A 12,766-nucleotide genomic window follows, 5' to 3' on the forward strand; every position below is an offset into this window, starting at 1 on the left:
AGCTGGGGGAGACTTAGCAAGGCCCGTTTGCTGGATTTCTTCTCGACATCCCTTTGCCTTTGAAGATAAGGATACTGCTTTCCTCTGGGTGTAGGAAGGGCATCTCATAAGGGTTTTATAACCTGTGCCAGGGGAGAAGGGCAGGGGAAAGGTAAGAGTGACCTTCCTGCTTCTGGTGTTTTCCCAGACTCCTTCCGTTGAACGTATTCAATATGCCAAGTTGTCACATTTTGGGGTAGCACATCCTGAACCCCCTCAGCTACTTAGCTGTTCCCAGCCAGGACCTCTGTCTTATGATACAGTTTACCTTCCAGTTAAGTACAGATTTAGTTACTGTTACTTTCTTGATTCTGTCACTAAAATTACCGCTACCTGTAGTGATGTTCATTCTGAACTCAGAAACCTTAAGATATGTATAAAACAGGGGCTGGTGAGAGATATGAAGGTTCAAGAGTGTTTCCAGGGCTTTGATTCAGTGGGTGTGCACACGTTGTTAAAGCACTGAAATAGTGCTGCTTCAGTCAGTAAAAAGGTTTCAGCAGGAGCCCCTTGACTGCTGCCCCGGCGCATTCCTGGGGCCCTAAACCTCCCCAGGATCCTACTCCAGCCTGTGTCCATTCTGATTGGTTAGTGTCCTTACAGTACTCGTTAGCAAGTATTTTGTTTATCACTTTGGGTGTTAGTTCCAATAAGCATACTAATCTCACTTCCTGGAAGAAGCTTCTTTTCCTTTATCTCATAGTTCTTGAGGAGCACCTTGGTCTCACCCCAGTGCACTGTCTCTGCGTGGTTATATGGTATATTGAGGAATAAAAGAGGGGGCCGGATCATAAATGGTTCTATAACCATACCTCTGAACAAGACCATTCTCATAGCGAGTCTAGAGAGAAAACATCCTCGAGGCGAAAACAGCTTCCTCCAATATACAAGGAGCCCTTTCCTCCCTCATGTAAACTCAATCCTCTTTGCTTTCTCTTCTTTCTGATCCTCAGTGATTCAAGATGCCTTCTTAAATTAAATAGCGTCTTCTCAAAGAGAAGTGTCAAATGTTTACTTTAAAATCCTAGAGAAGTAAAATATTGAGTGATTTGTACATACTTTTGACTCATTCCGCTCTTTTTGTTGTAGAGTTCATGAGAAACTGATCTTTATTTTCCCTTCTTGAGTACTGTATTTATTTTAGTTGCAACTGCAGAACATTATTTATACTTCAGATGGTGACTCTGAGACACTAAATTGTATGCTTCTCCGTGACACATTTCATAATCTGTCAGGGAAAACAATTTCCAAGTTCTACTGAAGCTAATTGCCTTTATAGATCAAATTGTTAAATTTGAGTTATGGTTTAATTATGTGAAATGGGAATGCCTGCTTGTCTCCTCTATAAACATTTTTATTCTGTTGTGAAATGAATAGATCCAAAATGAACTATTCCTCTTAGAGATTTTTTGGCGTTTTGCATGCCTGTGTTGATATAACTCTTACTTGTTGTGTTAGATGAGTATGTTTGCATCAGAAATCTCTGAAAGTAAAAGCAGAGGTTGAAAATCCATTTGGAAAATGATGTCATTGAAGATCTCAGTTAAACATCAAAGAAAACCCAAGCATTTATGGAATTTCAGCTGAGGTTTTCCCCTCCTTTGTCTGATATTGAGGGCAAGGATTCAGTTAGTCCAGGCAGCCACTGCTGGGTCAACAGCTGTCTTTGAATCATAAACGCTGAAGGTACTCAAGAGACTTAAAGGATAATGATGCGATCTGGCCACCTAAGACACAAAGACCTCAAGAATCTTTGAGATTCAAGGAAGGAAACCAGAATTCAATATTAGTTGAACAAAAGCTTCTAACAGTTTTATTGCATTCTGGAAAGTGCTAAATATTAGTTTGGGAAACTGGGTACTTGGATGTACAAAAAGGTAAATGAAAATGATTGCATATCATCAGACTGTAGGAACAGTGGGGTGGAGGATTGAGGGAAGACCTGAGAGCCAGAGGAGAAAACAAAGGGGTGAACTGAGTCAAAGTGCCATTTACTGAATGCTGATTATATAGCCTTTTAAAGGAGAGCCAGTACTTTCAACTCACGTACACCTTTTCAAAAGTGAAATAATTCAAAAATGAAAAAAAAATTTCCAATACTAGTGTTTTTATTAAGGATAACATTCCTAAAGGGGATTTTACATAGAAGAAAGGATACCTCCCTGTCCTGAAGATGTTATGGCTTTTGTAAAGAAAGGAAAAGTACTGATTTTATCTAAGTAGTGCTTGTGTAGTACGGAATCCAGTTTACACCGGGGTCTCGTATGCAAATGAGTACACACACACACACACACACACACACCCATAAAACTTGTATTAATCATTCTTATCTTTACTATATGTGATGCATTTGATATTTTCTTTTATATTCTGTTAAAACAAAACAAAACAAAAGAAAAAAACTGCTATAATCCACCAAAGAGATTTCATGATACTTTTAATGGGTTTCACTGAGCATGGGACACAGCAGATGGAATGATGGCTGTCCTTGGTCCCTTAGACTTCATGAGGATGCAAAGCTGCCAGTAATTCCTGTTTATCATGGTGACAGTCCCATTAGTTCCTTTAAAAAGCTACATCTGGGCCCATTGCAGGCTTGTTAGTTCTAACCCTCATCCAGCCTATTTATGCTACAAGTCAAAAATTAATTTTCTAAGATAAGCTTACACAGCCCCAGGACTTCTTGCTCAAGGGATTTTACACTGATCTCTTTCATCAGTATACTGGAAGAATTAGCCCCAGTACTTTGTTAAGGCAAGGCTGATTTGCAGGTCAGAGTGCCCTCAGGATCTGACCGTACTGGTTCCACAGTAGCTACCCCATCTAGAGGGTTCAGGCTTTCTAAGTGAAAGCAGTCCCTGGGTTTCAGGCACAAGTGGGTTCCTGTAGGCATGGGGTCCTGACAGCACATCAGGGGAAGAGCACAGGTGCCTAGTAGCTAGGCGGAATCATAGTACCGGGAGCAGTGGCTCAAGGTGAAGGAGTTTGATAAACAATGTGACAGGCAAGTGAAGAATGTTTCCTCAGGGCTGTTATGACATCAAGGAACGTGCCAACGGACAGCTGCGTAGACACAGATCCTCAGCAGTGAGGGTAGCTCAGACTCAGACTTGTGGCTCCAGCTATCTGTTTCTGAAATAGCTTTGGTGAACTAGTCAGGTTTGGTGCCTTGAGGGCCAGTGATTGATAGGCTCTCCATCAAGAAGTCTTAGATATCAGTATTTGATTACAAACAAAAGAAAACATATTTTCTGCCTCTATTTGGGTTTCTACTAAGTCGTCTGGGTTTTCTGGATGCTCTGTGAATCTGGCATGCTCACCCTCTGTGGCATGATGGTCCTTGGGGTTAAGGATGATGATGATGGTGATCTTAAAATCATCCTTCTGTCCCCAGGCACCTCACTGGAACAACATGGCGAGATTGTCCTGGTGAAAGGTCTAAGCAGGCAAAGTGGGTGCTTATGTTTGATGAGCCTCCAGTTTTAACTCTTCAGGATGTATTTTTTTCTTTTTCATCCTTCCTTCTTTCCTCCCTCCCCTCTCCTCACCCTTCTTTTTTTCTTTTTATTTATTGAAGTATAGTCAGTTACAGTGTGTCAATTTTTGGTGTACAGAATACTGTGTCAGTCATACATACACATACATATAATGTTTTTATATTTTTATTATAGGTTACTATAAAATATTGAATATAATTCCCTGTGCTATACAGAAAGAGTTTGTTTTTTTAATCTTTCATGATATATTTCTGTATTCCTTCTAGTCCACAGAGCTTTAATTAGGAATATCTCTGAATTAGACTACAACATCAGGTAGGGAATGGAGTTTACTGCTGTGATCTTTTGTGATAGAGAACAGAATGATAAAGAACACATGAAACTTGAGGTTGTCCAGGGAGTTTGAAGGTCACTGGATTAATGGTATTAGAGTTGGAAGATGACCCAATAAAAATAAGTGCACTTCAACCCTGTGAGTCATAAGATTCAGCAACTCTGACCTTACTGTTCTTTATGTAAACTGCATGTACTCACCATCTCTGTGCCTTTGCAGATACTGTTCCCTCTGCTTAGAAAGCTCTTCCTCCCCATCCAGCAGGGAATTGGTACTGGCCTGGGAAAAGCTGTGCATTATGTATGATAAATTACCTGTATACTGTTCTGTCTTCTTACACTAAGCTTCCCCTGAAAATAATAATATTTGCATGTATGTAGTGTTTAGAATGTGACAGACTCTGTGATTTGTGACTTAAGTCATTTAATCCTCACAATAACCTATTTGTGGAAGGATGATTGTATTTTGCAGAAAAGGAAACTGCACAGGAAGGTTAAGACACTTGCTTAGGGCTCCATTGTTGGGATGTGTAACCAGGCAGTCTGGCTCCAGTATTCATCCGTTGAAACGCAATGCTATGCTGCCCCTCAGGTTAGGGACTGGGTCTTGTGGATCTTTGTGGCCTCAGTGACAAGTGCAGCGTCTCGCTCATAGAAGACACAGATTAAGGATGCTGGGTGAAATTAATGAATGACTGTTTGAGAAGCCTCATGTTAAAGTTGTTGTCCAGCCCAGGAAATGTGGGGAAGTACTGGATATAAATTAAGAGAGTGTCCTGAATGGAAAGTGAGGCATGGCATGGAAATAGAAAAAAAATTCTGGTAGAGAAATGTGTATCCTGGATGCCCAGTTGGTTGAGACAGAATGGTGATGGTGTGTGGAAGGGAAGTAGCTCGAAAAAATGTTCTAGGCTTTGATTTGTTCTTTTGGTGTTCTGGTTAAGTTTGAGTGGTGATATGAGGAAAAGGTAGTTCTCCTTTAGGGATAGGAAGGAGGCTACATCAAAACTGTAGCCTTAATGAGGTTAGATATTCTCTAAGAAAACATGTTGTAATAGAGTAAGTCCCCTTGACAATTACTGATCCATGAGAGGGAAATGGCCCATTTATGACAACGTATGTGCACTAAAAATATCATTGTCAGTTGTTAGTAGAGCTCTAGTTCTGTGATGAAATCATTGGTGAACATGGTGGGAAAGAGAAGGCAAAACATTTCTGGTTTACAGGTGCGATCCCTGGCTTCATGATAGAGTTTACCTGAGACTCCATACTCCAAGCCACCGAAATTCAAGAATAGCTATATGGAAAATGTTACGTTATTGTAATGACTAACTGTCATCTTTCTTGGCATCACTACATAACCTAAGTCCAAATGTAACTAATGGGCACAGTTTTACCAAATAGAGATGAATTTCTGGGCCAAGAAATACTTTGTTGCCTTCCTAACTAGCATGTTTTTTGACTGATAAAGCTGTTTGGTGATCCTGTTCTCCATTGCAAGGCCTTATCTTTGGAATAAATCTGAGGTATTAGGGACAGATAAGAATTTCCTTTGAGGATATCACTGTTGTAGGCTCCCAAAAGATAATTAGGAATATTTTTTTAAGAAAGTTCTTCTTCTTGGTGTCATACTCTTCTTCTAAAATATAATTATCCTCTGAAAAAATGAGGCTGAAATCATGACCCAAGACCATATGGTTCTTTACTTACTGAATTTCCAGTTGTTACCCCCTGTTTCAAACACGTCTTAGACAGGCATAGAAATGTGATTCTCACTGTAGCTGTTTTTATAACCAGTAGCAATATTAACAATTTATGTATGCCTTAATCATTAGGATAGTGTCAATTAATGGGTGCTCTGTTATTCAATCAAGACATAAGGATAACTCCAACCTTAAACTTAATTAAACTTAAGTATAAAGGGAAATAATGATATAATTTCTGACTGAAATAAATTAGGTGAGAATTTACTTTGGAATGATGTGTATTAGTTTATATTAACTGAAATTCAATTATAGATTGTTAGAATTCGGGACTTAAACACCAGGTATGTTTGGTATCAATAACTGTGAGTCTGATCTGAAAAGTGAAAATGAATTTTATGTATTCACCAGTGAGCAACTCCCAAGGGCACGAAGTGCCATATGTAGTGTTGTACTAAGCCTTCTGCCAAGTGTCAGCAAACCTGTGTAGAATTGTAAAAAGACTAAGTGGACATTTACATATTAATGTTACATTTTGAGAATCCTGAGACACATATATTAATATAAAAGCTACATCCATTTTTTTTCCCTAGTGGTTTTTCCTAACTCACAAATTTTGGAAATATTATTCCAAGATACTACCTTTGGCGAATACAGTGCTTACATTTAGACATGCTGTTAATTTTCCTTCCTCTCTCTCTAATCTCTGATTTATACCTGAGCTTTCCCATTCAAAATAAGGGGTTTGAACTAAATCTATCCTTTATCGAGGTTATACGTTGAATGCCTCTTGTGTGCTAGGCATTGTTCTAAGGGAAACAGTGGATGTATCGTTAAGTCTTCTGTGTCCTCTGAGCAGTAGATGACAGTGGGAGAGGGTCACAGCAAACAGAGAAGAAGGGTAATTTCAAACCATGAAGGTTGTGATAGAAGGTCTTGCTCACCGGAGGCTCAGTTGTGCTGTGATTTGTAGTTGTGTTTGTCATCAAGTAGTCAATAAAGGGTCCAGTGGCATTTTGGGCACAGTAAAGCATGATCACACAGCTTCAGAGACCTTTCTAAAGTAAAATTAAAAAAAAAAAAAAAATTAAAACAAGGACATCCATAGGATAGAAACTGAATGAGGGGAGAAGGGTCTATTGAGTGCCAAATTCTGGGGATGATCCAGTCTGGGAAGCATAAGGCACAGAAAGAAAGCCAGCATTTCTGAAACAGGATGAATGAGGGTGAGAGTGGAAGGGGGATGAGGATGGAGAGTTAGGGGCCAGAATACGGAGAACTTTATAGACCACAGTAAATTGCTAATGATTTTAAATGCAGCGAAAAGTCTTTGGAAGTTTTTAGCAGTACAGTGATTTCAATTGATTTGTTATTTGAAAGGTGACTTTGGTTATCAAGAGATGAATAGGTGGAATGATGTGGAGTAGGATGAGTGGGCAAGAACCAAAGCAGGGAGGCCAGAGTGGAGGACATTACAAAACCCAAGATGTGACTTTGGCTTGGACTAGGGATTTAACAGTGGAGGTAGTACAGGACAGCTGGGCTCAGCAAAGGTTTCGGAGGTGGAGGCCTTTCTAATGGATGTGGCTCTGGACAGTGCTAGAAAGATGGTGAGAAAGGAGGACTGCTTCATTTATGCAATTAATGTTTTTGAGTCCCTATTCTGCACCAAGCTCTGTTAGACACTGAGGATATTAAAAGGAACAAAACCAATCACAGTCATTGCCTTCAATAGAAGTTAAAATCTGATGAAAAAAATGATTAAAATATCATACAAATAAGTTCATTTGGGTCATCTTTTCTTAGATTCCACATATAAGTGATATCATATGATATTTTTCCCCTCTTTCTTACTTCACTTAATATGATGATCTCCAGGTCCATCCATGTTGCTGCAAATGGCATTATTTTATTCTTTTTATGGCTGAGTAGTATTCCATATATATATATACACATACACACATACACACCACAACTTCTTTATCCAGTCATCTGTTGATGAACATTTAGGTTGTTTCCATAATTTGGCTATTGAAAATAGTGTTATACTGCACACCAGAAATTGACACAACATTATAAACTGACTATACTTCAGTATTTAAAAAATTTAAAAAAAAAAACAAAGCCAAAAAAAGAACCCCAAAAATCATAAAAATATATGACTACAAGCTCAGAAAAAGACAAGAAAGAACCCTAATTTAGGCAGTGTGTGTGTATGTGGAGTGGAGTCAGCTATGCCAAGTCTGGGAAGGCTAAGATCTGAAAAAGAAGTAGGGCTGGAACTAGGCGAGAAGCCGTGGGGGTTCAGCAGTGGGAGTGCTTGGTCCTGGTGGTAGGAAGGGGGTGTGACACAGTTGAGAAATGGACCTCCAGCCACCAGGGCTGGAGCACAAAGTAGAAGAGAGTGAGAAGAGGTCTGTTCAGCGCCACCTCTTACTGGGGATATGACCTCAGGACCCATCCGGTGAAGGCAAACCAACTGAAAGAGAAAAAGAACCTGGGTCCTGGGAGGACTTGCTGAACCAACAAATTGGCCAGCCCTGGAACTGCTCAATTTCTAGACTCCTTGTTACATGAGAGACTAAATATCCTTATAATTTATGCCGTTTGTTCAGTACATGTTTAGTGAACACTTAGGCATTCTTATAGCTATAAAGGGCACAATAGGGAACAACATAAAAATCCCTCATGGAGCTGACATTCTAGTGGAGGAGAGAGTTGATAAGTGAGTGAATGAATGATGTGTTAAATGTGGGGCTGAAACTTTTCACTCTTCCTGGCCATTCTCCCCACCCAGAAGCTGATCTGAATGGGAGAGCTCCCCTATCTTGTGACTTCCAGCTGAGTTCAGCCAAGGGGCGCCCCAGCAGGAGACCAGAGGCTGGAGAAGAAGGTCTGAGTATTTCTCCCTTAGCTCCTTTCAAACCAGGCTGGGGTTTGGGAATGGATGTTTCTTGTCAGAAGCCACAGCCTCAGCTTCTTTTGAGCTTATCTGTCACGTGACTCCAGCTCTTAGCAGGGTCCAGTAATCCTGCTCCCTGACCCTTCACCTCCAGCACTCCTTGATCCCCTAACCCTGCCCAACTCCATCATTCATCCTTCTTTGATTACCTCCCTCTTCCAAGGGTGCAGTCTTTTCTGCCAGAACCCTGGCAGATGTAGGTGGCAAGTTGCCACATAGAAAATTAATTCAAGAAGAGTCACAAGTACAGAGGAGAAGAATAGACTTAAAGTACTGGTCACATGAGGTCTCCTTGAGAAGGTGACATTTGAGTAAAGCTATGAAGGAGGCATAATATATCTGGGATGGAGGGGCATATCAGTCAGAGGGAAGAGCCTTTGCAAAGGCCCTGAGGTGGGCCTGGGGCTGGATATTCAAAGATCATCAAGGGAAGTGGTGTGAACAGAACAGACATAATGAGAGGGAAAGAGGTGGGAGGTGAGGTCAGTAAAGCAAAAGGACAGGAGCTGTGAGTATGTTGAAGCCACTGTGGGACACTGTACATGAGTAGAGGGGCCCTGCAGGGACGTGAGCAGCGAAGGGACAGACGCTGACTGTGTGTTAATAGAATCACCTGGCTGTCATGTGGGGAAGGGATCCGAGGGGCCAGGCAGGAGCAGAGATCCCAGTTAGGAGATGACTGCATGGATTGGGCAAAAAAAGATGGCGGCCATAGCAGCAGATGGGAGCAGGTGGTTGAGTTCTGGGTATTTTCTGAGGGTGGAGCCAGCCAGGTTTGCCAACAGAGCAGTTGTGGGCCTGTGAGACAGAAGAGTTAAAGATAACTCCAAGGTCTTTGGCCTGAGCACCTGGAAATGTGGGGCTGGCAATGCTAATACTGGGAAGACTTAGGAGAAGCAGGACCAGAAAAAGGATGTCAGGGGCTCAGTGCTATACATGTGAAGTTTGAGGTCTGTGCCAGACTGTGTTTTGGTGGCCCCCAATGCACCACATCTCCTGGGGTTCCCACCTTTGTGCAGTCCCTTCCCCTTATGCCTGGATTGACCTAGGGACCTGCCTGAATCCATTGAATGCAATGCAAGTGGTACAGGGCCTGTTCCTGGTTTGGGTCTTGGGAAAGCCTGGCACCTTCTGTTTTTGCACCCTCGGAAGCCAGCTGCCATGCAAGAAATTGGCCCACTCCCAGACCACCATGCTATAGAAAAGACTGGGCAGCCACACAGAGAAGCTCACGTGGAGGAAAACAGACTGACAGTCCCAGCTGCGCTCTCAGCCGGAGACCAGCACCAAATGCTCACCACAGGCGTGAGGCATTACACCTTGCAGTTATCCCAGACAACACCATGGGAAGCCAAAGAATCATCTAATTAACGTACAGTATCAAGAGAAATAATGAATTGCTCTTTCAGGTCTTAAAAAAAAAGAAGAAGAAAGAAACATATCGTGCATTCACTCTCAACTGGATGCAAATAAATGGGACTAAAATATTACCATTATCACTAATAAAATCTAGGCTAGAGAATGTAGCTTAGGAGTGAGAGACAAATAGGCTTCCCAAACTGGACCCTCTATTTGGGAAGACTTACGTGACCTGTCTCAGAAGCCCAGACGGGGGCAGGTTTCGCGATGCTGGGGAGCAAATTCTTCCCCTGGAGAAGCAGCAGAGTGCCAGCCCTCTGTGGGGAGCTCCTTCTCACCGGGAAGAGATGAGAGGGCTGAGATGAGCATGCAGATTAAATGATACCATCTCCTCTGGTGCAGAGTGAGGAAAGGAGCAGAAAGTGGTTGTGAGTTTTACTGACTGAATTCCATTCACATAGAAAGAAACATCAAGAGTGGGAAAAATGCTCCACCCCTCCCTGTCCCCTGCTGCTAGGGATAACGCCTCCCTTGTCAGCTGTACCTGCTACTACCTGTGCTAGCCAGTACAGCAGCTCCTAGCTATGTGTGAGTATTTACGTTTTAATTAATTTAAATTAAATACATTTCAAAATTCAATTTCTCAGTCACACAGGCCACCTGTCAGGTGCTCCATAGCCGCCTGTGGCTTGTGGCTCCTATGCTGGGCAATGCAGCCACACAGCATTACCACTGTCAATGCAAGATCCGCAGAATGGTGCTAACTTGAGATTTTTCTTACTCATCTTTGTGTCATCAGTGCCTATAACCAGGCCTGACTCAGGTGCTCAGAAATGTTTGTTGAATGTTTACATATCTGCCCATCATAAAGGTCTTCCCATTGTTGCTTTCTGAGCAACGAGATATGAAAACGGAACACAGATAATCTTGTTAAATAAAGTAAGTCAGTGGAAGAATAGGCATTACAGAATCTTATTTTTGTTCAGAAATAATTATAGGCACAAAGATATGTGTTTAAAAGTCTTGAAAGATACACACCAGACTATTCTCCATCGAATGGCTGAGATTGGGGGAACAAAATAAGGAAGAACTTTTTTACTTAAAAAAATTGTTATTAGGAAAATATGTTACTTTAGAGTAAAAAATAGTAACAGATTAGGTGAAGTTAAAAAAAAAGGTAACAGATTAGGTAGTTTATTTTCTTGATATGTAAAGAAAATCATAGCTATTCTCAATATCATGTATTAATAAAAGGCTATTTTAAGAGTGAATTAGATGAAAGTATTAAAAAACAAAGTGTTGAAGTATAAGGACAAATCACAGCCACTGGCCTGATGAATATTGCATGCAAGCCATGAAATCTTGTTTCCTAAGCAGGGTGGAAAGTAGTTTTCTTCCCCAAGATGTGGCTGCCTTGCTAAGCTGCAGAGAAAGATAGGGCCAGATGGCATAGTTCTCATTTTCTGTTACACCTCCCGACCCAGCAACATGCTTTCTCCCACCTGTCCTATAGCAATTGCTTTTGTTCATTGCAGGAGCAATCTTCACCCTGGGAGTGGACCTAATGACTGTGTCCGAATCAGAATACTAACACACTGCCTGTGATAATCCTCTTGCAGCCTTATTTTGCTCCTTGTTTGGTACTTTACAAGCTCACAGATGCTGGACCAGAATTCAGTACCTAAAATGAAGACATTCTGTTTGACAGGGCCAAATCTCAATTGCTGAAGCAGGGCATTAAAGCGTGAAGCAGTGCCTTAAAAAGTAACTGGGGTCATCTGATCTGCACCTAAAGTTAACCTGATTTCAAAATGAAGATCTGTAAAAATGCTAGATGCCACAGTAATTTCTCAGGAAAAGAAAAAGGAAAAAAAAAAAAAAGGAGAGGTGGCTATCATTACAAGAAGACTAAAACAGAAAGAGAATGACAAATAAAATAATACAGACAGACAAGTTCAATGATCAGGTCTGTTTTATTTCATGCTCAGTTGATGGGAGAAAAGAATATTTTCATCAAACTATTAAAATGAATGAATTTAAAGATATGAATATAATCACCCAGAAAAGTGCACTAACAAAATAGTTTTTAAAATGAGCATGATTGAATAATTTCTTTTTGATTACTGTGCTCATTGACTATTATTCTTAAATAATGATGGATTCTAGGCTTGGTTGAGTAAACTCCATGAGGATGACTTTGTCTCTCAGGAACTGATACTTGAAAAAGTTGAGCTGTTCAGTAAATTGCTCCTTTCTTAACAGTTTTTTCTCTTACTGTTTGTATTTTTCAGACTCACTATGAGAATGGGGAATATATCATCAGGCAAGGTGCAAGAGGGGACACCTTCTTTATCATCAGCAAAGGAAAGGTAAGTTTTGGTGGCACTTGAGAGCCAAGTACCAGGGATATCTGGTGTTCATCAGCGACCCCTGGAGGAGCACAGGTGCAGGGTCTGGAGCTGTATGAGTTTTTCATTTTCTGAAACTGATAAAGGGATATTTGAGAGCAGATCTCCTAAAACTGATGAAAGAGGAAGAAAAAGTATAACTTTGAAGGCCAATGAACAGCCTGAATTCTTTAATATAATAATCATGATGCTAAATGCCACTGATAAGTCTGCAAAAATGGAGAAGTTTCCATAATTAAGATTATAAAATTAAAAAAAAATGACTACAGCAGCTTTAAAAAAATCCTTAACAGGAAAAAAATCCATCCAGTCATTAGGAGCAGTAACATTGTATTAATGAAACATCTGGACTTTCAAATCAGATGGCCTATGTTTGAATCCAGCTATGAAACTTACTAGTTTTAGTATTCCTAGGCAAGTTATTTAACACTCTGAGGCCAATGAGGAAATAAATATATTCATGTT

At 40.7% G+C, this 12,766-nt stretch overlaps 1 protein-coding gene across 3 annotated transcripts in view; it reads left to right on the top strand.

Moving 5' to 3' along the window:
- The window catches only part of PRKG1 (protein kinase cGMP-dependent 1), a 1,107,715-nt gene that overhangs the window by 898,505 nt on the left and 196,444 nt on the right, over positions 1–12,766 (top strand). For all 3 annotated transcript variants that reach the window (XM_074374026.1, XM_045507363.2, XM_074374027.1), the window contains one exon: positions 12,185–12,262. In XM_074374026.1, coding sequence (XP_074230127.1) covers positions 12,185–12,262 — 78 coding nt within the window. The remainder of the gene's footprint in view (positions 1–12,184; positions 12,263–12,766) is intronic.

Source organism: Camelus bactrianus, chromosome 11 (genome assembly GCF_048773025.1).
Source record: "Camelus bactrianus isolate YW-2024 breed Bactrian camel chromosome 11, ASM4877302v1, whole genome shotgun sequence".
NCBI lineage: Eukaryota > Metazoa > Chordata > Mammalia > Artiodactyla > Camelidae > Camelus > Camelus bactrianus.